Raw genomic sequence first — 27,361 nt, 5'->3', positions numbered from 1 at the left:
GTAACGGCTTGGACAGTATAAAAAGTAGTTTTGAGAATAGGGGTCTAACTTGCCCCACAATGGTGCAGATAGTTGGGTCAATTCAGCAGGCAGGCCCTCTTCAAACAGCATTTGCTCTTCAAAGAGAAAAAAAATTGCTAGTGGATCTGTCAGGCCAAAAATGCTGTTAATTATTCAGTCACAGCTTGCACTCACTGGCCGTTTGCTGGGTGTAAAGGAGGTGCATCTTATTGATGTGTATAAAGATTACTTAACACACTCGGGAGAGCTCAGAAGGGAATATTGCTGAGTGAGATCAAAACTAATACCACCTACTGTAATTCCATCTTTATTGATCCAAAGCAATACATTTAGCTAAATCAATGTTGTGGGATATTCAAATGTATAGTATGACAAAATATTATACAGCAAGCTATCCAACTAGCACATTTCTACCCAAATCCAACAGAGCTCCTGTCCTACTGGTTATATTATGGATGAGAGCAGCGTGATGCATTGCCCCCAGACGGCACACATATTTGATAAACGAGGATTTTGTAGCCAACAGTTAGAGGTAAGTTCTGTCTCTATGTTGGTGGACAGACTAATAACACACAATGTTGGTAAAGCACGCCTCCAAATTCTTCATTTTGAATCTTATGTCCATGGGGTACATAATTAGCTTGCAAAATGTACACAGATATGATGCTTCTTAAGTCAAGGATGTAATGTTGAAACTTTATAAAGCACTGGTGAGGCCTCACTTGGAGTATTGTGAGCAGTTTTGGGCCCCTTATCTTAGAAAGGATGGGCTGACACTGGAGAGGGTTCAAAGGACGTTCATGGAAATGATTCCAGGCTTGAATGGCTTGTCATATGAAGAGCATTGGATGGCTCTGGCCCTGTATTCCGAATGAAGGGTGACTTCATTGAAGCCCATCAAATGGTGAAAGGCTTTGATAGAGTAGATGTTTCCTATGGTGGGAGAGTCTAAGTCCGGAGGACACAGCCTCAGAAGAGGAGTGTCCTTTTAAAACGGAGAGGATGAGGAATTTCTTTAGCCAGAGGGTGGAGAATCTGGAATTCTTTGCCACAGGCAGCTGTGGAGGCCACATCTTTATGTATATTTAAGGCAGAGGTTGATATATTCTTGACTGGTCAGGGCATGAAGGGATACAGAGAGAAGGCAGGAGATTGGGGCTGAGAGGGAAAATAATCAACCAGAATGAATTGGCGAAGCAGACTCAATGGGCCATATGGCCAAATTCTGGCTCCTATATCTAATGGTTTTATGGACCAAGTCAATATACTTACCTTCCCGCGAACAACCTAGCTACAATCACGTAGTCGCCTTTGGAAAATACATTTGCAAGCATGCTCATTGCCTAACAAAAGAAAAGTAACAATTTATGCCATCCAGATAATCATTCTTTCAAAGTTCAAAATAAATTTATTATCAAAGTACTTGTATGTTACCACATACAACCCTGAGATTTGTTTTCTTGTGGGCATAGTCCGTGAATCCAAGAACCACAATAGAATCAATGAAAGACCGCACCCAACAGGATGGACAAACAGCCAATGTGAAAAAGAAAACATACCGTGCAAATTCAAAAGAAAAACATAATAAATAAACAATAAATACTGAGAACATGAGATGAAGAGTCCTTGATAGGTCGTGGGAAGTGTTCAGTGAAGATATCCCCACTGGTTCAAAAGCCTGATAGCTGAGGTGTAATAACTTTTCCTGAACCTGGTGGTGTGAGGCTCCTGTACCTTCTTCCTGATGGAAGCAGTGAGAAGAGAGCATGACCTGGTGGTGGGGGTCTCTGATGATGGATGCTGCTTTTCTCCATGTAGATAGTGTAATGGTGGTGGGGCTTTCCCTGTGATGGGCTGGCTCGTATCCATTATTTTTTGTAGGATTGTCCATTCAATGGCATTAATGTTTCCATACCAGGCTATGATGCAACCACTCAATATTCACTCCACCACATATCTATAGAAGTTTATCAAAGTTTTAGATGTCATGCCAAATCTTCTCAAACACCTAAGGAAGCAGAGGTGCTGCCATGCTTTCTTTGTAATTGCATTTATGTGCTGGGCTCATCACATGGTCTCTGAAATGATGACACCTCTGCTACCCCGATGAGGGCCTCTGGTTTCCTTCTCCTGAGCTCCTTGGTCTTGTTGATGAGGCAAGTCATTTGTAGGTTCTGTCGTCTTCGTATCGCCACTGTTGGTTTAGCCAGTTACTTCATCTAGTCCCAGTGTAGACAAGGTACAGGGTAAGAGCACAATAAGATCTGGTAAGATTATAAGAGACTGAACAAATTAAATTTTCAAACTGCACTTGTAGAATTAAGAAAGGTTTTTCAGTCCAGAAGTCATTCTATAGCCGACAGCAGAAATTAGGCAACTTGCCACTGTTCAAGTAGGAGGGAATTAACTGTGCATTCATCTCATTCAATTTACATAGCAGAGAAAGGCAATTCTTAATGGCAATAAAATGCAAGCAAAAGAGAATTTTAATTTCAAAATTGGTGAAGTGAATGTCCCATATATTATTAAATACTGTCTTGATGAATGTATTGTTTGTGTTCTTAAAGAAGAGAATGGGACAACTATTTGAATGTTTTGGGAAATCTCCATTCCTGTTGATTGTGCTTGTAAAGAAGGACAGACTTGCATTTATTTCGTGTGTTCATGGCTTAAGGACATCCCTAAGAGCCGTACATCCACTAAATGCTTTAGAAGAGAGCTTAGAACATTGTGATAGCCAACTTGCAAGGGCCAGGGCCCCACATGCAGCAATGTTTTAATGACCACACAATCTGTTTGTCAAGTAGGAAGACTCCTCTGCTTTTCATTGACACTCTGGTATCTGAGCAGTTTCTCTTGAATTGAATGTAGCCTGTGTTCAGTGATGTGAATGGATAGAGTTATACTTTTGAATGAAAAATGGTTAATTAATTTTACACATACAGAGCAATGCCATTGGAGCAATGATTAACCAACAAAACTGGAATTTATAGCAGGGGGACTTGATTGACATGGTTTGAAAAGAGAAAAACTAAACACGGAAGGAGATCAACACAGGTGGAAGAAAGGGTGGAAAAGTCATTAACCTGCTTTTGTGTGTACATGTTCCTGAGTGGAATCTCTTCATTGTACCTATCATCTTCCAAACCCAGAAGACTCAATGCCACACCTTCCAGACACTCTATGATGGATTGCTCTGAATGCTGAAGTAATAGAGAGTTATTGGGCTGGGCCAAGCTACAGAGATGGAGGGAGAAGACAGGGATTGGAAAAGGAGAGCAGGAATTTAAAAATTGTGGCCTTACCCAAAGTTCCTCATTCCAAATGATCACTAGCTCCAAACTTACTACGTTCAAAAGTAGCAGTGTTCTTGAATAAGGTAACAGGATGTGGCCTGAGAAACTTTGACAGTTTTAAAAATTAAAAAAAAGATATAAATTGGGAGGTAACAAGTCATATGTTTCAACATGTTGTTCTACCGAAAATCGTGTGATTAGTATTGCAATGGGGCAAATGTGTTGCTGACTACAACTGCCCCTAAAATTAAGACCAAATTTGAAATTGTTGTGAGCATTTGAATCACAGCAGATTTATCAAAAGCTTGGTCAGTTTGGACAAACTTGGGATGTTTTCTCTGGAGCTTTGGAGGCTGCGGGGAGATCTGATGCAGGTTTATATCATTACGAGAGGCCTAGATAGAACAGATAAAGGCTTTTTTCCAGGGTGTAAATGTTGAATACTGGAGGGCTTTGTTTTAAGGTGAGTGGGTGGAAGTTTAAAGACAATGTGTGTGGTAAGTTTTTTTTACAGAGAGTGCTAAGTGCCTGAAATGAGCTGCCAGTGATGGCAGCAGAAGCTGACGTGATAGTGGTGCTGGTGAGGCACTTTAACACGCATAGAAGCGTACACAGAATTGAGAAATTTGGATTATGTACAAGCAGATGGGACAGTTTAATTTGGCATCGTGGTTGGCACAGACGACAAAAGTCAAAGGGCCTGTTCCTGACGTACTGTTCTGTGTGTCAGTCGTACTTTTACATAGAGTTCTCTTGGCTTTGACGAGCAGCGTTCCTTAACTATAATTTCTTCATAGATTCCTCAGCTGAATGAGGATACCATTTCTATGGCCTTTGACAAGGTTCCACACGGAAGGTTAGTTAGGAAGGTTCAATCGTTAGGTATTAATATCAAAGTAGTGAAATGGATTCAGCAGTGGCTGGATGGGAGACGCCAGAGAGTAGTGGTGGATAACTGTGTGTCAGATTGGAGGACGGTGACTAGTGGTGTGCCTCAGGGATCTGTACTGGGTCCAATGTTGTTTGTCATATATATTAATGATCTGGATGATGGGGTGGTAAATTGGATTAGTAAGTATGCAGATGATACTGTTACGTACCCCGTAACTGGGTTGCCAAACCAGCAGAAATGGATCACTCAGTTGGAGTCTGGATTACTAGAACTAAGAAAGTTTTATTAAAGAAACAAACAACACAGTACTCTAATCAAAAAGGATAATAAATGCAACAGTTCAGCAATGATAAACACACATGTACACAGAATTAAGATAACAAGATTAATCAAGCTCTAACATTGTCTAGGGGTAAATGACCACTTTCAAAGTGACACAAAGTCCAGTTCAATTTAGTTCAGTTCGCAGTAATCGTTGCCATGGTGATGGACAGTGGGGGAGGAGGAGAGAGAGCAAAACGAATGAATATTCAACACAGCTTCCACACACAGACCTTCGCAGTCAGTTGTCGGGCGAGTCCTTTGTGATGTCATCTGAGGTCACCGACCGTGACCCCTCCATTTTCAGATACGAATCGTTTCCCTGCGCTGAACCTGGCACCCAGGCAAGGGTGGACACACACCAGGTTCCCACCGATCGTGCCTTTCCACCCTGTGCGTTTATGGCTTGATCCCGCGATCAACCGTCCAAAAGCTTCCCACCGATTTGTGAGAGGCGCACCGCTTCCAGGGTCTCGTTACCTCGGGTGTCTTGTGTGTCCTGCCTTAGCGAACCTGTCCCTTTTTATCCCCCTGCTGGGGTATCACCTGTCCATCACTTCAAACAGTTCAGGGTTCAAAGGGGGAGCCACTCTAGACAGCTCTCTCTCCCGTCCCTTCATTACACATCTCCAAATGCTGCTCCATTGTTTTCCTTATCTCTCTCTCTCCTGAAGACAGGTGGCAGACCAACTTCTGATCACACAGGACAGCTAACATCTTAATCTATGTGAATTCTGGTCACAATACTAAGATAGGTGGAGTTGTGGATAATGGGGTAGGTTTTCAAAGCTTGCAGAGAGATTTAGAACACTTAGAAGAGTGGGCTGAAAGATGACAGATGGAGTTTAATGCTGATAAATGTGAGGTGCTACATTTTGGTAGGACTAATCAAAACAGGACATACATGGTAAATGGTAGGGCATTGAAGAATGCAGTAGAACAGAGGGATCTAGGAATAATGGTGCATAGTTCCCTGAAGGTGGAACCTCATGTGGATAGGGTGGTGAAGAAAGGTTTTGGTATGCTGGCCTTTATAAATCAGAGCATTGAGTATAGGAGTTGGGATGTAATGTTGAAATTGTACAAGGCATTGGTAGGCCAAATTTGGAGTATTGTGTACAGTTCTGGTCACCGAATTATAGGAAAGATGTCAATTAAAATTGAGAGAGTACAGAGAAGATTTACTAAAGTGTTGCCTGGGTTTCATCTCCTAAGTTACAGAGAAAAGTTGAATAAGTTAGGTCTTTATTCTTTGGATCGTAGAAGGTTGAGGGGGGACTTGATAGAGGTATTTAAAATTATGAGGGGGATAGATAGAGTTGACGTGGATAGGCTTTTTCCATTGAGAGTGGGAGAGATTCAAACAAGACATGAGTTGAGAGTTAAAGGGCAAAAGTTTAGGGGTAACATGAGGGGGAACTACTGAGAGAGTGGTAGCTGTGTGGAATGAGCTTCCAGCAGAAGTGGTTGAGGCAGGTTCGATGTTGTCATTTAAAGTTAGATTGGATAGATATATGAACAGGAAAGGAATGGAGGGTTATGGGCTGAGTGCAGGTCGGTGGGACTAGGTGAGAGTAAGAGTTTGGCACAGACTAGAAGGACCAAGATGGCCTGTTTCCGTGCTGTAATTGTTATATGGTTATGTGGTTTATAGCAACAAGCCAGTCTCCATAGACTTAGTTATGCAGAGTGGTCTCTTTATCTCCTTATGAGGGAGTTGTCATGCAAAGTGCCTGGCACAAAGAGAATATTCAAACAATAGTATCTTTTCATAGGAGAAATCAAACAGTGCTGTTATTTAATTTGGTTCAAAACAAAGAAATTCCATATAGCACTGCTATATCCAGCAGCCCTTTTATCAAACACCCCCAGTCGCATTTACAAATGGGTGTGTTGTGTGCAATTAACACATAATGCTAAATTCCTAACTTCTGGAACCACTTCATGAATTCTCCATTTCTTCAACTCAGTTAGTTTAAGATTAAACAGATTTCTGATTTTTTTTCAGTTTGAAACCCTTGCCTGAAGACCTTTTTGCAGATCAGAATAAATGTCAAATATTTTAACTGTTAATTTACATATATTATGATCATCTAAAATATTTTCATTGGTTACTGATGGAATAATAAAACATTTAACTTAGTTGAGAACAGTTTAGGAGCTGCATTCTTCATAAAACAAGTTTGTCAAATAGCTCTATTTGGAGTGAAGGTGTTAAGTTTGGGTTATTTGACACGATGGTGCAGTAGATACCAATTGCACTGCAAAGGCTGCAGTCTGGAATTGTCCCAGGAATTATGCATACTGACTATTTTTATTAGAAGCACCTACTTTCCCCTGAATGGGTCTCATCTCAAGAACAGCATTGATCTCGGTTGATTCTTTCTGAGGATAAGAATGAATCTGTTGATGTCCAGTTCTTGCTGTTGTAGGTCTCAGCTTTACAAGCATGCTGAGAGTTATGACTGACTGTGCATATTGTGACTGCTTGTCTTCCTTTACAGATCTACTATTTTGGTGAGAATTTGACGTTTATAAGTCCAGAATTCAAAGGCAGGCTATTGGCAGCACGGAATCCAAGAAATGCGTCCATTACCATTGAAAAACTGCGTCCTTCCGACACTGGGACTTACATCTGTGAAGTTGAGAATCCACCGGACTTCCAAGGCAACAACATTGGATCAGTCATACTCACAGTTTTAGGTAGTGCACCACTCATCTTCACTGTTATGAAGTCTTTCTCCCTAAGTGTTGTGCTCTTCATGATGAGAGGTGTTAATAGTAGAATTTGGAACACATTTTATTGCAATTATCCAGTGTCGGAGCAAGTATAGTTTGCATATGTCTCTGCCTTAAAATACCTCTCAACTCTAACCTCAGAAGATCCAATATAGTGCATTACTGCATCATCTTTTCTACTTCACATGGCAACCATCCCATTTCCTTTCTGGATGATATTGCTAACCATCTCTGTCTAGGGACATCTTTTATGCTATAGATCTGGATTTGGTTTGAGGATCTCCTATCTCATTTCACACAGGACTGTCATAGTCTTTACACAGAGAAGACTTCTATCGCATGAGAGTTACGTAGATTCTAAGCATATGCCTGACATAAGATTCAAAACTTAAAAGACACTGCACCGCCCAGTGACAGACTTCCTGCTTATAATTTTTAGCCCACCTCTTAAAGAACAAGGTTTGCAGGCTGATAATTCAGGCTGGACTTTGCAGAAGCAGGGAAATTGTTCAGAGTGGAAGAACAGGCTAGGGCTGTGGTTTAAAGTGCACAAATCAAGCAGTTGAACTGTGACTTTGGAAGAAGTCATATTCCCCAATGGTGATTATTCTAAGAATCCTTGCAGCTATAGGGTGGCTGAAGGCAGTGCAGGAACTCAGCTAAAAGTATCTAATTCAATATTGATCTGAAATTATACTTAGAACCTTCTTGCTCAATTACACAAATATTTTTATTTGTTACCACCTCAGCCTTCAGTGAGGAATTTGAAGCTGTTAATTTAATCTGTAAAGTTAATGGTAAATTATTCTGAATCTGTTGCTCTCTCAGGTGGACCAATGCAGTTCCCACTGAAGGAAAATATTTATCCTGTAATTTCATGACAATTTAGTTTGCAAAAATAAATAACAGTTTTGATATTCCTCTCTATCTTTGTCTGGCGCCAAGGTGCTCCATCTGTTTATATCTAATAAAACATGTTTTTTCTGTAAGGCACTTGAAGCCATTCTTTCCAAATCTTAGTGAACTCTTACTGACTGTAGAGTTTTTGTGGAAATGTACTTCTTTTGACTTGGCTTCAGACCAATACATGCCTTTCAATTGGTACAAGATGTTTGGCATAAGGAACAGAGTGGTGTTTTATCATTCAAACAAAAATTGTACTACAATAAAAATGTTTGTTTGCTAGTAATATGGGTGAGGTTCACACAGAAGTATGAAGTGAAAATCTTACAATTCTTTCACTCAATATGGCCAGCCTGTTCTACAATAGTCAGGATAGTTGAGAAAGACTTTCAAAACTATTTTATCACTTAATGACATTATTTTTTGCATTATATAATATTGGCCATGTTATTTCCTTGAAGTTCATAGTTGATATTTCAAAAATATATCAAGATCATCACTCTTTCCATGAGGAGATTGATTCAATAGCTTGAAGAAAAGCAAGGTTTATTGCCAAACTAAGAAAAAAAGAGAAAACCAAACAAAAAAAACTGCAAAAGTTTTACTTTTAAATTAAACAAGAAAACAAATTCAGGATAATTTCAGTGACATGACTTCAGATTTCAGAGAACACTTACAAAATGTCCGACCTTTGGTCTTGCATAAACGAAGCCATTTGAATCATGTGATCAGTCTGCTGCCCTGTAAGCATTTCCAGACGCCTGCCATTTTCCAGCCAGATTGAATGGTCACACCTGAACAAACTTTGAAGCCATTGTCAAATTTAAGTTGTTGATTTTGTGTGTATACCCAGACTGATTGCTAAAGGTGTTCCATTTGGTATGTTTATTTCATGTGATCATAATTCACTCCACTCTTACAGTATATTAAATTTCAGCAGAAAAAAACAAAAAAGAAGGTTTTAAGCTTCAAGAAAAGGGAATTCAGGAAAGAGAAAATAACGTAAGGACAAAAGTACAAAGTGAAAAGTTGAGGCTAGAACAAATATAGGAATGGTTATGAATTGATAGTTGCAAAAAGGAAGGACATAACTTTTATAATATATATCTCCATATTGTGGGACTTCAGCTAAACAGATTTGTGATTAAAGGATATACAAAAACAAAAGTAATATAGGGAAAATATCTACAAATGTTTGTAAATTAGACACATAATCCCACCAAATAATCAGATTTAGGAAAGAATTCAGTTTCTGTTGTAGGTTCATCAGTTTCTAGGAACGTAAACACACAATTGTTCCTATGTTATAATTAGTTCTTTATTTGTTCATCTTTTTGATCCTTATACAATCCTTATACATCCTTATACAATCGCCTTTCTGCTAGTTAACATCTTCTCAATTCCCTTAAGGCCAAAACTTGCTTTATCTCTATATCTTCTCTTATTCTGTCAAACTATTCATTAACTTGAAATGTTAATTCTGTCCCATTGCCCGAGGAATCTATATAGGGACACAAGAAATAAGAGCATGTGTAGGCCATTCAGTCCCTCTAGTTGCTTTCCCATTGAATAAGACCAAAGCTGATCTTAAACCTCAGGCAATATTTTGACGTCCTGTTCCCATATCCCTTCATTCTTTTAATATTTGGAAAATCTATCAATGCTTCAATGGCTCCATTTAATATCAGAGAATGCGTACAGTATACAACCTGAAATTCTTACTCTTTGCAGATATCCACAAAACACAAGAAAACCAAGAAAAACCACACAGAATGAATGACAAAAAAATACTAGAACCTAATCATGTCTCTCTTTTGTTTGCAATCAATGACTGGGTCTCTACAGATCTCCGGGAGAGAGTCTTTCAAGAATTCACTACTCCCTTCATTTCAATGCCAAAATTCCCTCATTTCTGTTCTATATGGCCTAGTACAAAATTTAATGTTTTGATTGTAGCTTTTCAATGTCTTCAGTAGTTTGCTTTAAACTAAAATGCTAAGAAGCAGGAGGGTTGCCACGTTAGCACAACGCTTTACAGTACCAGCGACTCAGGTTCAATTCCCGCCGCTGTCCAGAATGAGGTTGTACGTTCTCCCTATAACCACATGGGTTTCCTCTGGGTGCTCCAGTTTTCTCCCACAGTTCAAAGACGTCCCAGTTAGTCATTGTAAATTGTCCTGTGATTAGGCTAAGGTTACATTGGGGATTGCTTTATGGCGTGCCTTGAGGGGCTGGTAGGGCCTGTTTCATGCTGTATCTCAATAAATTAATAATGTAAATTACAGCCATAATCTAATCTATGTTGAGTATTGTTGAGCGAATGAGGAGATTTTCTCACGAGAAGGGGATAGAATCTAAAGAGCTGTTGCCAGGCTAGTCCTGTATTTCTAACAGCACCTTTCAGACCAATATAGGCCTTTATCATCAGATGGGGCTGCTTTTCTTTGCTTAAACAACTTTAAGAGCTTGTTGAATTTTTATGACAACCAACCGCTTCAAGGTTACCTTTAATAGTACTTGTATTTTTAATTCTACATTTATTAAAACTGGCATAACCTCAAACAACCACCGTAGGATTTAAGACATTAGTGCCAGCAGCTGCTGAAATCTGGTGGAGGAAATCAGAGGGTCAGGCGGCATCTGTGGGGGGGAATGGGCAGACGACACTTCGAACTGAGATCTTTCTTCTGGACTGAATGTCCATTCCACTTTCTCCCGACATGTTGACTGTCTATTTCCATACAGTCAGTGGGCTTTAAACTCAAATTACTGTACTCTGAAATACACAGGTTCAACACATAAGTGTGTCGAGCTCAAATAACTTCAGGGTTACTGTAGCTGTTCTTTACATGCATCCTGTCCTTACCAGCTATGCAATAGTTGCAAAACATGCAATCGCTTGTATAGGGAGCAGCCAGCAACTTCCTGGATAATCTTCAACATCGGCCACTTAAGTTAATCCGAACTGCCATCTTGAGTCTATTACAAATTGCAGTCTATTCAGCCTAGATCAAAAGTGTGCAAATTATCCCTGTTCACTGCTTCTCAGCCTAATTCGCTAACAACCCAGTCTCTGAAGTCCAAGCAGTTTAAGTTGGGTGCAGTTTCACTGTTTGAGTTCAGCGATTTGAATTAGCTAATTTTGGTGCTATAGGTGAATAACTCCTGTGTCACGACATCCAAATCCTTTAAATTTAATAATGGAGACATTGGTAGAAAATATTTGTCCCTTCTCATCCATGGTATATGTCTAAATAGCACACAGTTGGACAGTTCTAGTTTATATTCTTAGATCTAAAGTTGTTCTCTCTCTCTCTGCACACACTAGTCATGTTTGTCTTTGCCTTAAATGAGGCTTTTAGTTGCACTGCTCTCTTGGCCACATAAAGATTCTTACAGAAAGCCAATTATAAACATAACACAAGCTAAATGGCTTAATAATTGAGACACAGTTCCCTCTTGCTTGCTGGAAATGGCAATGGTCCTCACCAGAGACCTACACAGAGGAGAAAACATCTATTTCTCAATTGTTTCAACTGCCCCTTCTTCCTACAGGCAGCACAAATAATTAGAAATCAACTTATTTTAAATCATTGCTTGTTGATTAAGTTTGAATATTTATAAAAGTACCAAAGGGAGATATTTTTTCCCTTCTAATCTTCACTATTTGTAGACTCCTTCCATGAAGAAACAGTGCACAGATTTTACAGAAAAAAATTATACCCTAAGAGCTTTGAATAATGTGAAATAATCTGTAACTTTACGTCCATTATCTCGCAGGATGGAGATTTTAATAAAGCTGTTTAATTTTTATTGCAGTTCCACCCTCAGAGCCAAAATGTGGCATTGCACCACACCCGGTGAAGGCCAGAGTGGCAATCCTAACCTGCCATTCTGATGAAGGTGTCCCTGATCCCATATATCACTGGGTGAAAATTGTAGACCATGTTCACCAGAACATTACTGGTCATCTTGGTAAGAATTGGAAGCAAATTCTTTTCAGCATTTTATTTCTATCGTGTGGATAGCCAGAGGCTTTTCTCCAGGGCTGAAATGGCTAGCACGAGAGGGCATAGTTTTAAGGTACTTGGAAGAAGGTAAAGAGGAGATGTTAGGGATACGTTTTTTACACAGAGAGTGGTGAGTACGTGGAATGGGCTTCCGGTGGTGGTGGAGGCAGAAATGATAGGGTCTTTTAAGAGACTCCTGGATGGGTACATGGAGCTTAGAAAAACAGAGGGCTATGGTTAAAGCCTAGGTAGTTCTAAGATAAGGACATGTTCAGCACAGCTTTGTGGGCCGAAGGGCCTGTATTTTGCTGTATGTTTTCTATGTTTCTATGTATTTAAGCCACGTTTAATACATATCGGACTTCCCCATCTTTTTCTTCATAATTCCTCCTACTCAATCATTGAGTAGTTTCAAAGACTTCCATCTTGTTCATTATTTCAGATATAAAGACTGGAACGCTGATCATTTCAAATATTTCCGACAGTGAACATGGTACTTACCAATGTATAGCGTCCAACAAATTGGGAAATAAAACATGCAATGTCGACTTGTCACAATTTAGTAAGTATCCATCAATAACTTGTCAAGTTTGGGATAAAATGCAGAAAAAAGTCAGCTGGTCAGGCATCCTCTGTGTAAAGAAGGCAGAGCTAACATTTCAGGTCAAAGACACTTTGTTAGACAGAATGCTAACTCTCTTTTCTTTACGTAGATATTGCCTGACCTGCTCAATGTTGCTTGACTATTTTTAAACCGGAATTTGCAACGTCTGTAATTTTTTTAAAAACTTTCATTGTTAAGTTAGGGCATGAATAGGGAGTGCCAAATGAGTTAAGATGACCACTGTTAACTGGAGTGAAATGTTTTTAAAGAGTAAATCGAGAGATGGAGAATTGTAAAAGCAGGGCTGCTGCAAGCAAATTTATGACCCTAATTTGCTTTGAGCATTAGGATTTGAGTAAGTTACTGAAAGACCGGGAGTTTTAGAGGATCCTAAACTGGAATATTGAGTTCCACAATAAGAGCTTAGCTGCTGCTCATTCTAGAGCTGCAAATTAATTTGTAGCATTTATGGCAGAAGGAAGAATGGAACTTGAAATACTTAGAGAGTGCTTGAGGAGAAAAATGAGAACTTTAACTGCAAGAGAGTAAACTTCTGGATTGGAGGAGAGTGCTCCTGTCAACATTCAAGTTCAACAATCTGAGTTCAAAGTAACTTTAGTAATTTTGGTTTGTAAGTATTGAAGTGAGGAAAATAAATATGCCAAGTCCTATCCAAAATCTCAATACCATGTCACTTTCCTAGAATATCTATTAATTGTGCATATTTAAAAAATTGGAATGTTAAATTCTAATATAAACAAAATAAGTATTTCTGGCTGACCTTGTTCTTACTTGTCCAATTTTAAGTCGACAACATCTTTATTTTCCTTTCGAGTTTTCATGCATGAACATTTATCCTTTAGTACAACTGAAGAAAAGTTGGTGTTCCCCACAGTTCCTGGTACCAAGCCAGTTCCTGGTACAATCTTTTCACATAAAATTTTAATTTTGAACATTCTATAAAACTGTTTAGAGGTGCTTGTGCGGCTGTTTGGCATCAATATTATGAATCCCTTTAATACATATTAGTTCACGTAATTAATAATATCTAGTAAGCTTTACATTGTTATTATGCCTGCCAAAGGAATGTTGGGACATAATCAGAGCACAAATGTTTCACGTTTAACTTCAGGTCTCCAGCAATAAAGGAACACAAAAAAAGATTGGTTACTTACTGTACATATTTATTATTATTTGGCTAAAATTCTTTTGGCAGACTAGCGTTTGAAAGATTTGAGTTTAAACCGAGCTAAAATAACACAGTGGAATTCTGTAACTTTATAGTGAGCATGTTGGTTTCTCATTCATTCATTATCTAACCTTAGCTCGCAATAGCACAATGGCAGACCAAGGTGCGAAGAATAACAAGACCTTAGAACAGCTGCATTGAGCAATTCCTCCTCTGAACAGACAGACTGGATGAATCAAATGATTACCTGTTGCTCGTTTCTCCCTTTTACTCCAGACTCGGACAGTGATGTCGTTATAGGAGGTATTGTGGGGGCAGTTCTGATTGCAGCGGTCATTGGAATTATCATCTGGGTGGTTACAAAGAAAGCAAAGAAAAAGGCAAAGCAAAATGTGCAAAAAGGAACTGAACTACAGTGAGTGTTACTTTTACTGTGTTGTGCCAAATATTTCATATTTTATCCCGAAAGAAATACTTGGTTTTCTGTGTGTGTTGTCTGTTTTCATGAGCAGAAGTGAAAGGAACCAGAAGTTTGTTTTTTCTATGATTCACGTGGGGAGCAGACAGCACCCCAGCCGCAGTGTTCCCCAAAGCTAGCTGCCCCTCACCGTTGTTGTGATAAAGGTACAACACTGACCTCTACTGGACAACATGGGAAATTATCCAGATAAATAACTTCCACGGGTGCCCGAACAAATCCGAATTGGATCCAAATCAAACTGACAATCCAAACAATTTAACCTCAATCATCAGAAAACTTTTGAAGGGTGCCATTGACATGTATTAAGCAGCACTCTAGTGTCTTTAATGCTCAGTTCGGGTGTAACCAGGACTGTGGGGTCTTTGAACATGGATCAAAGAACTGAATTCTTAACAGTGAAGGTGGCATCACAGTAGCATTTGATTGGATGTAACATCAAGACACCCTGGTAAAACCACGTTGATGGCCGACAAGGAGAGAGCACTCCAATAATGGAATGAAGATGGTTGTACTTAATACACAAAATGCTGGAAGAACCTACCAATTCAGGTAACATCTATGGAAGGGAATAAACAGTCAATGTTAACACCTTTCACCCTTCCTTTTAGGACTTCTATTCATGAAGAGTCTCAGCCCTAAACGTTGACTGTTCATTCCCCTCCGTAGATGCTGCCTGACTTGCTGGGTTCCTTTAGCACTTTGTGTGTGTGTTGCTCAAAGATTGCCACCTTCTGCTGTATCTCTGGTGTGTAGATGGTTGTGTCTGATAGGGGTCAACTTATTCCACTCCTAGGCCATTTAGAGTCATGGAGGAGTACAGCACAGATACATGCCCTTTGGCCCAATCAGTTCATGTCAACCACAGTACCACAATTAGCTAGTCCCAATTTCCTCCATGTACCCACCCAAGTGCTTCTTAAAAGATACTATTGTATCTGCTTCAACCCTTCCTCTGGTAGCTCATTCCATATACAAGTAGATTCTGGTTAATTGGTCCATTAACCAAACTAATTAAGAAAACAACCGGGATTCCCTTTGTTTATTTCGGATACTATGCTGCTTAATTGGGACAGGAGACTGTTGCCAAACAGTTTCTAACTACTGTCAATCGCATGAACTTGTATGGCAGTTAAACGATATACCGTGCTTAGAGCAAGTGCTTTTTTAAGTGGTGTCATTTGCATGTGTTTGTGTTTAAAAGATAGTGATTTTTGTCGTTGATAGTTGCCGAGAAATATGCAGTAAGATCATTTAGAGTTGTTTTACTCACTGCGGCTTCAAGCATTTAGTCTTAGAGATGACAGGAACAGCCAGGAGTGAAAATGAAATGATTTCACTACTCCAACAAGTTAGGAACTATGAAGAATTTGAAGGTATTGATAATCATCTTGAATGTTACAATGAAAATGAAGATTTGGAGGATGCAATCATCGAAAGTACTGTATGAACACAATACGTTATCTGTGCTATGTGTCTGCGGGAATTTTGTTCATTTACAGTCAATCAATAGAACATAGCAGCGTGTGGTTGTCTGTCATATCTGACAACGACAGAGAAAACAGTGTGGGAGAGTTTTTAAAGTGGAAAAGCCACTTTTTGGCACAATTTCACTCTCTTGACCTCAGAAGTCCAGATCCAGTGCTACGAGTATTTGTCACAAATTGGGGCCTTCCTTGGTTGCAATGAATAACTATGACTACATTTGCACTTTATCATGCCTTCCTCTCCTCGAAGTGTTGTAGAACCATCTTCTTGTGTTGAGCACCTTTCCACTATGTCTTATAACAAATAACTCAGAGTGGGTCAAGAGATGCTGGATGATTGCCTTTCCAGGATATGGGACTGCTAGACTTTCCCGGGAACTGATTAATATGGTATTGGCTTTGGGGAAAGTAACAAATAAAAACCATATACTTTACCTGTAGCGAGGGAAGACACCACTGCATAAGAGCTGGCGATAGTGTAATCATTCCTTTATACACTCCTACCTGCATCAGTTCAAGGACAGGGTGCATTTTATTAGTCTGCTTAATTAGTGTGGTTGGCATTCTTCCAGTAACCAAATCAACTTGTCTTTCTGCAGTTTGTAATGTACTCAAGGTCCCTCCATCAGCATGATTTTGCATGGACAGTATTAGCAAAGCACTCTGGTACAATACGGGTTCTACTTTGTTACAGACAAAAATGCCACTTTGTTATTGCAAGTATATTTCCACATTATTTCCTTCTTGTCATTTCATGACAACACTACATTTCACCAAATACAGTAACTGAAATACGCTTATAAATGTACTGTGTATAAAGCAATGATGCAGTTTCAAATCCCAGCCCCAAAATTTCAATGAGTACCCATTCTTTTCCTTAATATCCTCTCCTATATCCTGTTATTTCACACAAATATTGTAGAAGAATAACAGTCATCATTATAAAACCAACTGTGAAACCATAATATCGAATCCTCCTAGCATCCCGAATGGCGTCAGCCACCTCCGAGAGTGCAATAGTTGCGATACTGATCCCCTAATTTCTCAGTCCTGATGAAGGATCTCAGCCCAAAACTTTGACTGTACTCTTTTCCATAGGTGCTGCCTGGCCTGCTGAGTTCCTCCAGCATTTCGTGTGTGTTGCTTGGATTTCCAGCATCTGCAGATTTTCTCCTGTTTGTGATTGAAGCCTTAATTTCTGAATCTCTTTGGTGGCTTCTCAGATGTGATTTGCCAAGATAGTTATATTTTCTGATTTGATAGATACGTAATTACAGAAAACAAGTGCCCCCTTTTCTGGATAGAATGAAATCCAAAGCCATTCTGTTCTGGGCTGCTACTGTACAAACAACCATCAGTTCTGGCAACAGCTTGGTTAATGCTGTTGGGTTTGATCAAAGGCATATACGGCTTTACTTGCTTTTTTCTCCAAAGCTATAAAACCATAAATCATAGGAGCAGAATTAGGCCATTCAGCTCATCAAGTCTGCTCTGCCATTCCATTATGGCTGATCCCAGATCTCACTCAACCCCATACATCTGCCTTCTCTATCTTGGTGTGACTCACCTCTACCTTGGTGGGTCTCCATAATCTTAGACTAATTAGCCTTTTTAGGAAAGGCTGCATATAATGCATTGTACATATTTTTATAAAAATCTTTATTTGGCATGGTGGCAGGTCCTTGCCTGGCACCATTACAGTGTTCTTGAAAGCCCTGAAAATGTAATCTCATAAAATCCAAATCTGCGGCCTAATAATGCCCTCATTAAGGTTTCCAAATCCATACCATTAGGTTTGTGATACTAAACAATAGTTTTTAAGTTTCTGAATAGCTTTTTTCAAACCTGTCTTCAGGTCAGGCAGTTCGTCTATCATGGTCCATAATTTTCCTGCCATCTAATGTCAATATACTCCCCTTGGTTCCCATCCATAATTCATCCACAAATTCCTTCCTATAATTATTAAACATAAACCATACCGATGTCCCTTTGCTTGCGACAGGGAAGGACTCCCCTCGTCCAATTATTACCAATTTCTACTCTCTCTTCCTCACACTGCTTACTGTACCTTCTCTTTCTTTTGTTCACTGGAGCATCCTCTAGGGATTAAATTTATGAGCTCAGTTTCCACAAATCCCATTCTTACTTACTCTTTTTACCAGCACCAGTGCATCTGTAATGCTAGATCTTGGCTGTCCCTAATACTCTTACCATATGGATTTGGTGCGTCCCTGATGCCATAGGTGTCCCTGACACTCTTAACATTCAGATCTAATCATTGATACTGATATGTTACTGGTCACTGTGCTGAAAGTGTCAGAATCATCAAGAGAGAAACTGATCCACTCAATATACAGTTGCTCAGATCGCAACGTATCGAACAAAAGTGGGACAGAACCCATCATTTGCTACTCGCCTGGAAAGGCCACACAGAGCAAAAAGCAAACTTGTGTTTTGGTGATCACTCCTCCACCAGAGTTTCCCTGGGAGCTGGTGGTCACCAGAATCCCCCTTGGTCCACTCCCATACCTAAACATGCAATCTTGATGGACCCTCCAAGTTTTGTTGAACACCTTTCCACTACATCTTATAATGAACAACAATTCACTCAGTGGATCAATGATATGCACGTTTATTTTACCTGCTGCAAGGAAAGACCATCACCGCACGAGCCAGTGATAACTTAAAAGAAACAGACAACATAATCATTCCTTTACACACAAGTGTTTTCTACCTGCACCAGTTCAAAGACAAAGTACATTTTGTTAGTATGCTTAACCAATGTACTTGGCATTCTTCCAGTAAACACATCCATTTGTCTTTCTGCAGTTTGTCACATACTCAAGGTCCATCAGCATAATGTTTCATGAACACTATTAGCAAAGTAAGGGGAATAGATAGGCGTTTCTGCGGCCGCAAACAAGGCTCCAGGAGGGTATGTTGCCTCCCTGGTGCAAGGGTCAAGGATGTCTCTGAGCGGCTGCAGGACGTTCTGGAGTGGGAGGGTGAACAGCCAATGGGCGTGGTGCATATAGGTGCCAACGATATAGGTAAAAAACAGGATGAGGTCCTACAAGGTGAATTTAGGGAGTTAGGAAATAAACTAAAAAGTAGGACCACAAAGGTAATAACCTCTGGATTACTACCAGTGCCATGTGCTAGTCAGAGTAGAAATAGGAGGCTATTTCAGATGAATACATGGCTTGAAAAATGGCACAAGGGGGAGGGATTCAAATTTCTGGGGCATTGGAACCAGTTCTGGAGGAGATGGGACCGGTACAAACAGGACGGTCTGCACCTGGGCTGGACTGGAACCAATGTCCTAGGGGGAACGTTTGCTAATGTTGTTCAGGAGGATTTAAACTAATGTGGCAGGGGGATGGGAACAAGTGCAGAGAGACAGAGCGGTGTAAAATGAGGGTGGAAGCAAAAAGTAGTAAGGTGAAAAGTAGAAGTGGCAGGCTGGCAAATCCAGGGCAAAAATCAAAAAGAGCCACTTTTCAACATAATGGTATAAGGGGTAAGAGTGTTGTAAAAGCAAGCCTGAAGGCTTTGTGTGTCAATGCAAGGAGCATTCATAACAAGGTGGATGAATTGAATGTGCTGATAGTTATTAATGAACATGATATAGTTGGGATCACAGAGACATGGCTCCAGGGTGACCAAGGATGGGAGCTCAACATTCAGGGATATTCAATATTCAGAAGGGATAGACATGAAAGAAAAGGAGGTGGGGTTGCATTGCTGGTTAGAGAGGAGATTAACGTGATAGAAAGGAAGGACATTAGCCAGGAGGATGTGGAATCGATATGGGTAGAGCTGCATAACACTAAGGGGCAGAAAACGCTGGTGGGAGTTGTGTACAGGCCACCTAACAATGGTAGTGAGGTTGGGGATGGCATTGAACAGGAAATTAGAAATGTGTGCAATAAAGGAACTACAGTTATAATGGGTGACTTCAATCTACATATAGATTGAGTTAACCAAATTGGTAAGGGTGCTGAGGAACAGAATTTCTTGGAATGTATGCGGGATAGTTTTCTGAACCAACATGTCGAAGAACCAACTAGGGAGCAGGCCATTCTGGGCTGGGTATTGAGCAATGAGGAAGGGTTAGTTAGCAATCTTGTCGTGCGAGGCCCCTTGGGTAAGAGTGACCATAATACTGTGGAATTCTTCATTAAGATGGAGAGTGATATAGTTAATTCAGAAACAAAGGTTCTGAACTTAAAGAAGGGTAACTTTGAAGGTATGAGACGTGAATTAGCTAAGATAGACTGGCAAATGATACTTAAAGGGTTGACGGAGGATATGCAATGGCAAGCATTTAAAGATCGCATGGATGAACTACAACAATTATTCATCCCAGTTTGGCAAAAGAATAAACCAGGGAAGGTAGTGCACCCGTGGATGACAAGGGAAATTAGGGATAGTATCAATTCCAAAGAAGAAACACATAAATTAGCCAGAAAAAGCGGCACACCTGAGGACTGGGAGAAATTCAGAGTCCAGCAAAGGAGGACAAAGGGCTTAATTAGGAAAGGAAAAAAAGATTATGAGAGAAAGATGGCAGGGAACATAAAAACTGACTGTAAAAGCTTTTATAGATATGTGAAAAGAAAAAGATTGGTTAAGACAAATGTAGGTCCCTTACAGACAGAAACAGGTGAATTGATCATGGGGAACTAGGACATGGCAGACCAATTGAATAACTACTTTGGTTCCGTCTTCACTAAGGAGGACATAAATAATCTTCCGGAAATAGTAGGGGATCGAGGGTCTAGTGAGATGGAGGAACTGAGGGAAATACATGTTAGCAGGGAAGTGGTGTTAGGTAAATTGAAGGGATTGAAAGCAGATAAATCCCCAGGGTCAGATGGTCTGCATCCCAGAGTGCTTAAGGAAGTAGCCCAAGAAGTCGTGGATGCATTAGTGATAATTTTTCAAAACTCTTTAGATTTTGGATTAGTTCCTGAGGATTGGAGGGTGGCTAATGTAACCCCACTTTTTAAAAAAGGAGGGAGAGAGAAACCGGGGAATTATAGACTGGTAAGCCTGACATCAGTGGTGGGGAAAATGCTAGAGTCAGTTATCAAGATGTGATAACAGCACATTTGGAAAGCAGTGAAATCAACGGACAAAGTCAGCATGGATTTGTGAAAGGAAAATCATGTCTGACGAATCTCATAGAATTTTTTGAGGATGTAACTAGTAGAGTGGGTAGGGGAGAACCAGTGGATGTGGTATATTTGGATTTTCAAAAAACTTTTGACAAGGTCCCACAAAAACTTAAAGCTCACGGTATTGGGGGTATGGTATTGATGTGGATAGAGAATTGGTTGGCAGACAGGAAGCAAGGAGTGGGAATAAACGGAACCTTTTCAGAATGGCAGGCAGTGATTAGTGAGGTACCGCAAGGCTCAGTACTGGGACCCCAGTTGTTTACAATATATATTAGTGACTTAGACGAGGGAATTAAATGCAGTATCTCCAAGTTTGCAGATGACATGAAGCTGGGCGGCAGTGTTAGCTGTGAGGAGGATGCTAAGAGGATGCAGGGTGACTTGGAGAGGTTAGGTGAGTGGGCAAATTCATGGCAGATGCAACTTAATGTGGATAAATGTGAGGTTATCCACTTTGGTGGTAAGAACAGGAAAACAGATTATTATCTGAATGGTGGCCGATTAGGAAAAGGGGAGGTGCAATGAGACCTGGGTGTCATTGTACACCAGTCATTGAAAGTGGGCATGCAGGTACATCAGGCGGTGAAAAAGGTGAATGGTATGGTAGCATTCATAGCAAGAGGATTCGAGTACAGGAGCAGGGAGGTACTACTGCAGTTGTACAAGGCCTTGGTGAGACCACACCTAGAGTATTGTGTGCAGTTTTGGTCCCCTAATCTGAGGAAAGACATTCTTGCCATAGAGGTGGTACAAAGAAGGTTCACCAGATTGATTCCTGGGATGGCAGGACTTTCATATGATGAAAGACTGGATCAACTAGGCTTACACTCCCTGGAATTTAGAAGATTGAGGGGGGGATCTGATTGAAACGTATAAAATTCTAAAGGGATTGGACAGGCTAGATGCAGGAAGATTGTTCCCCATGTTGGGGAAGTCCAGAACGAGGGGTCACAATTTGAAGATAAAGGAGAAGCCTTTTAGGACCGAGATCAGGAAGAACTTCTTCACACAGAGAGTGGTGAATCTGTGGAATTCTCTGCCACAGGAAACTGTTGAGGCCAGTTCATTGGCTATATTTAAGAGGGAGTTAGATAGGACCCTTGTGGCTAAAGGGATCAGGGGGTATGGGGAGAAGGCAGGTACAGAGTTCTGAGTTGGATGATCAGCCATGATCATACTGAATGGCGGTGCAGGCTCGCAGGGCCCAATGGCCTACTCCTGCACCTATTTTCTATAATTTCTATAAAGCACTCTGGTACAATACAGGTTCCATTTTGTTACAGACAAAATTTTCACTTTGTCACAAGTACTCTGCCTAGTCCGCTGGGGCTAACTTTACATGCTAAGACAGACGTGTCCTGATTTCAATGGGGTACAAGGCCTGCCGACTATCTTCGCCTGGTTTAGACCACCTGTCAGAGTGGTGTACTCGGTGTGGCTGCTATCGCATATAAACAGCTACTTGGAGCCACGGGTGAGAGCTGAGTGTGCGTTGGGGAACAAAGGTGAGTAAGCTGCCCCAGAATGGACACGACAAGCTCCTTCACCAGAGGTGTTAAGCCTCCCTTGCACACCCTATACACAGCAACATACACCAGATGAATTTCTCTGTCAATAACAAATAACTAATACATAGTTTCACAATACTGTAGTAGCATTAGTAGTGTTCTAATTTGTTCTGTATTTCATTTAAATAGATAATTTTTTACTCAATTAAATGGTAGTTTGTCTTTTTTTAAAATACCTTTTGAAATATTTCCATGAAACTTTGGCTGCTTAGTTAGGCCAAAATGTACTGGTTCCAATGTGTCAGTTAACCACAATCCACTGTGCTAACCAGCCTTTTCATGAAAAACTTGCCCCTCAGGCCCCTTTTAAATCTTACCCCTCTCACCCTAAACCTATGCCCCCTAGTTCTAGACACACCTAACCTGGAAATTTCTACAGCAATATGCTCTCGTCCCAACCATCTTCTACTGCTTCATCAATGATCATGTTTCCATCATAGGTCAGTAGTGGTGACTTGCACTGATGGATGAGCATTGTTCCATTCATTTACAACTCCTCAGAAAACGAGCAGTCCATACCTGAATGCAACAAATCCCAGACAACATTCAGCTATTAGCTGTAACAGTAATTATTCAGCCAAGTTGCATTTGTGTGCATAATGATCATCTGTGCCAAGAGTGAACATAACCATCAAAAGAAATTTGGCCTCTCCCTTTAGACTCTTCCAATTTTTATCAATGCACCATAAAAAGCATTCTATCTGCATGCATAACTGCTTGGTACGTCAATTGCTCTGCACGTGACTGTAAGAAACTTCAGAGAGTTGTGGACACAGCTCAGCACATCACAGGAACCACCTCCCTGTATATACTTGGATTATAATTCTCGCTGCCTCAGTAAAGCAGTGATAGTATAATCAAAGACCCCACCTACTTCGGACAATCCCTCTACTCCCCTCTGCCATAGGGCAGAAGATACAAAGGGCAGAAAGCATGTACCACCAGGCTCAAGGACAGATTTTATTCCACTGTTATCAGATTCTTAAATGGACTTTTTGTATGATAAAATAGTTTCTTGGCCTCACAATTTACCTTGTTTTGATCTTCCACTTTATCGTTTATCTACACTGCACTTTTTGGTAATTTTTACACTTCATTCTACATTGTTTTACCTTATTTCAGCTCATGCATGATATAATTTGATCTGTATGAACCAGATGCAAGACAGGCTTTTCACTGTATCTTGGTACATGTGACAATAATAAACCAATTCCAACATCCTTGACAGTTAATCGTACTCCCATCATCCCAACTATCAGCATCTGGAAGCTCAGCTGGGTTGCATAAGTCCCTGTCCGACAGAATTGAATGACTACCTTCACAAGAAAGACCGCAGAATGTGGCTTACTTGCACCTTTGCAACAGTATAAATTTTGGCCTTCACTAAGTATAGTATTAGACGATAAGACCATAAGACAAAGGAGCAGAAGTTGGCCATTCGGCCCATCGAGTCTGCTCCGCCATTCTATCATGAGCTGATCCATTCTTCCATTTAGTCCGACTCCCCCGCCTTCTCACCATAACCTTTGATGCCCTGGCTACTCAGATACCTATCAATCTCTGTCTTAAATACACCCAATGACTTGGCCTCCACTGCCGCCTGTGGCAACAAATTCCACAGATTCACCACCCTCTGGCTGAAAAAATTTCTTCGAATCTCTGTTCTGAAAGGGCGCCCTTCAATCCTTAAGTCATGCCCTCTCGTACTAGACTCCCCCACCATGGGAAACAACTTTGCCACATCCACTCTGTCCATGCCTTTCAATATTTGAAATGTTTCTATGAGGTCCCCCCTCATTCTTCTAAACTCCAAGGAGTACAGTCCAAGAGCGGTCAAACGTTCCTCATATGTTAACCCTCTCATTCATGGAATCATTCTAGTGATTATTGTGTGCAAAGGTCTTAGATATATATAGGTAGGGTGCCTAAGACTTGCACAGTACTGGATTTGTCAACTGGAGTGGACAACCAATTGGTAAACTTGGTGGGAGCAAAGGATATTGGGAATAGTGAGGGTCGAGAGCCATGAAAAGGGTGTGGGCCAGGTGGCAGAGACGGAATGCCTGGAGTGGTGGGTGGCATGGGACATCAGGCAAGAACATTTGATTCCAAACAAATGGTTTATTCACTCATATCGCCCACTGTCTATCAGATTACTTGACCAATAGCAAATACATGAACATTGATTCACTGCACCGAATTATAGAGAAAGCTGAAGACATTTTTCTCCAGTCTCCACTGATCTCTAATCACAGATTTCCTTCCCTTTCCCTGACAACCATCTGAGGCTGAATTGAATTGCTTGCAGCTTTGGTGTCATATTTAGTGAATATAATTATGAGTGATGGTTTCTTTTCTTCCAAGGGTGAAAGAAGATGCCACAAATTCACCTACGACGTATGTGGCTGTCCCTACTGATGCTGCAGCAAAGGAAAATCCAGATGATGCACAGGCACAGGCATTAGACCAAAACAACGTGGAGACCCCTGAGGTCCATGATACTCCAAGTGAATCTCTGCTGTTGAATGAAGATGCTACTGCTTCGGGCTCTGAGGAAGCGGTGAACAAAGAGAGTGGGGGAAATGGTCCTCAGGCCATTTAGTCAGACCGCTGCACTAGAATCTGAAGCTATCGTTTTATACAAAAAAGCAAGAAGGGTTTTCTCCTTAACTCATCAGAAATAATTTGTATTATAAGCCCAATATTATGAATAGCTCTGTGGAAATAATTGAATTTCTCTTCAAAATGTTACTTGCATGTGTCCTGACCCAAAGTCACACTCTGTCTCTAATACCATGAATTGTAAAAATGCATGCCTAGTTTGATTATTAATCTGTTATCTTAACAAAGTAATATTTTTTAAAGATTTTTTATGCAGGACCGTATATTCACGTTGATGACTTTCTTTGTTTGTTGCCTTACATTTCCCACCTCAACAAGCCAAATACTTTCTATATTTGACAGGCTTGTTGCCCTGGAAATGGAAGTGCCTAAGGAACCAAAAATAATACAAGTTCCTATTAAACAGAGATCAGTACTTTTATGTTGGTTAAGAACAGCACCAGATAATAAATTATTATTTACTTAAAAGTAACAAAATACTATCAGCGCTAGAAATCTGAGGTAAAAACAGGAAATGCTGGGAACGCTCGGTAGGTCAGGCTGCCTCTACAGAAGGATGAAAAAGTACCATTCTAAAAGATTAGTTCTGTTACTCTAAGCTGCTTGACCCACCGAGTATATGCAGCAATTTCTGTTTTTGATTCAGTTTTCCTGCATGTGCTGTATTTTATTGTTGAATTATCACTTCGGGTCGAAAACCTTTCAACAGATGAAAGGTCACTGAAAAGTTAGCTGCTTCTTTCCACACATGCTGTCTTCCCTTCTGATTATTTTCAGCAGTAGTGCTTTTATAGTTAAGATTTATAAACAAGATACATGCAGGTAGGTTGTTTACGTTGGTGTGACATTGCAGGACCACCACTGATCACAGAACAGTTCCCTGGCAAAACCTTTTGAAGAGAGTTTCTAAGTAACTGGGCAAAGCCATTGTGACATGAAGCTTTGCTGAGCTGTTCATTCCTATTTCAGACAAAATCCTGATTTTCGGAGCAGACCCAACTTGTTCATTCCGTCAACCTGTCTGGATTTGTCCCAAGAATTCAATGGCGAGAGTTTCATTACTCACCACCTTGATTTTGTAAATTTTCCTGTTTTAATCACACCAATAGTGACTATGAAATATGATAGTTTTATTATATGTATGTTTGAAGTAAATATTGAAAAGTGGGTTGCTAAAGAAGCCATACTTAAGGGAGCAGATGTTATGTAATTATACACATCACCTTGCAATAGTTTTACGTTACTGTTAATTAATGAAGAAGGTTAAGCTGGGCTTTCAAGATATGTGAGTGTTGCCTTTATTAGGAATATATAGTACAGTTTATGTATTAATTCTCTCATTAGAAGCCCTGCTTATTTAACAGAATGCTGTTCTGATATGACTTTAAGCTTACTGTAGAAAAGTCATTTATCAGATAAATACAAAAAATGCTGGAGGAACTCAGCAGAAGAGGCAGCATCTATGGAAATGAATAACAGTCAATGTTTCAGACTGAGACCCTTCTTCAGGACTCCCGACCTGCTAAGTTCCTCCAGCATCTTGTGTGTGTTGCTTTGTATGTCTAGCATCTGCAGACTTAATCATGGTTATTTATCAGATAATGAATGTCTTAAAAATAAATCAGAAGGAATGAGGAAAACATATAATAAGGAAATATGCTGAATTTGTATAAAAATATAAAGCTCAGACTGAGGCTTAGCCCTGTTATTGGCCGAGACATTTATGATTTTGTTTTTATTAAATCCCCAAGCAGCTAGTTTATCAAATTTACATTGTCATAACTTAGCAAATGTTATAATTAATGCCATGTAAAGTTACTACTTCCAGTTGACTTGTGGGTCTCTCTAAGTAACTGTCTGAAAGTGAATTTATAGTGTACTCCATTCTTTCAAGTCAGGTCAATCAAATCCAAAGCTCAAAAAATTTGTAAGTAATGAATAGTGGGTAATTGGCTCAGTGTCCGGAATAACTCAGCATCTTCACCAAGGAGGATTCAGGTTATATTATACATGCAAAAGTAATTTTGTGAAAATGAAAATACATTTTT

At 40.1% G+C, this 27,361-nt stretch overlaps 1 protein-coding gene across 1 annotated transcript in view; it reads left to right on the top strand.

The window, feature by feature from the left end:
• LOC140203729 (V-set and immunoglobulin domain-containing protein 1-like) overlaps positions 1-25,293 on the top strand; it is a 31,960-nt gene extending 6,667 nt beyond the window's left edge. The window contains exons 3-7 of the mRNA XM_072269764.1: positions 7,035-7,233; positions 11,992-12,147; positions 12,625-12,744; positions 14,252-14,390; positions 25,056-25,293. Coding sequence (XP_072125865.1) covers positions 7,035-7,233; positions 11,992-12,147; positions 12,625-12,744; positions 14,252-14,390; positions 25,056-25,293 — 852 coding nt within the window. The remainder of the gene's footprint in view (positions 1-7,034; positions 7,234-11,991; positions 12,148-12,624; positions 12,745-14,251; positions 14,391-25,055) is intronic.
• Positions 25,294-27,361: the final 2,068 nt, after the last annotated feature.

The sequence above is a fragment of the Mobula birostris genome, chromosome 10 (genome assembly GCF_030028105.1).
Source record: "Mobula birostris isolate sMobBir1 chromosome 10, sMobBir1.hap1, whole genome shotgun sequence".
NCBI classification, from domain to species: domain Eukaryota; kingdom Metazoa; phylum Chordata; class Chondrichthyes; order Myliobatiformes; family Myliobatidae; genus Mobula; species Mobula birostris.
Note: the sequence above shows the minus strand (reverse complement) of the source record. Positions and strands in the feature narration are given on the sequence as shown.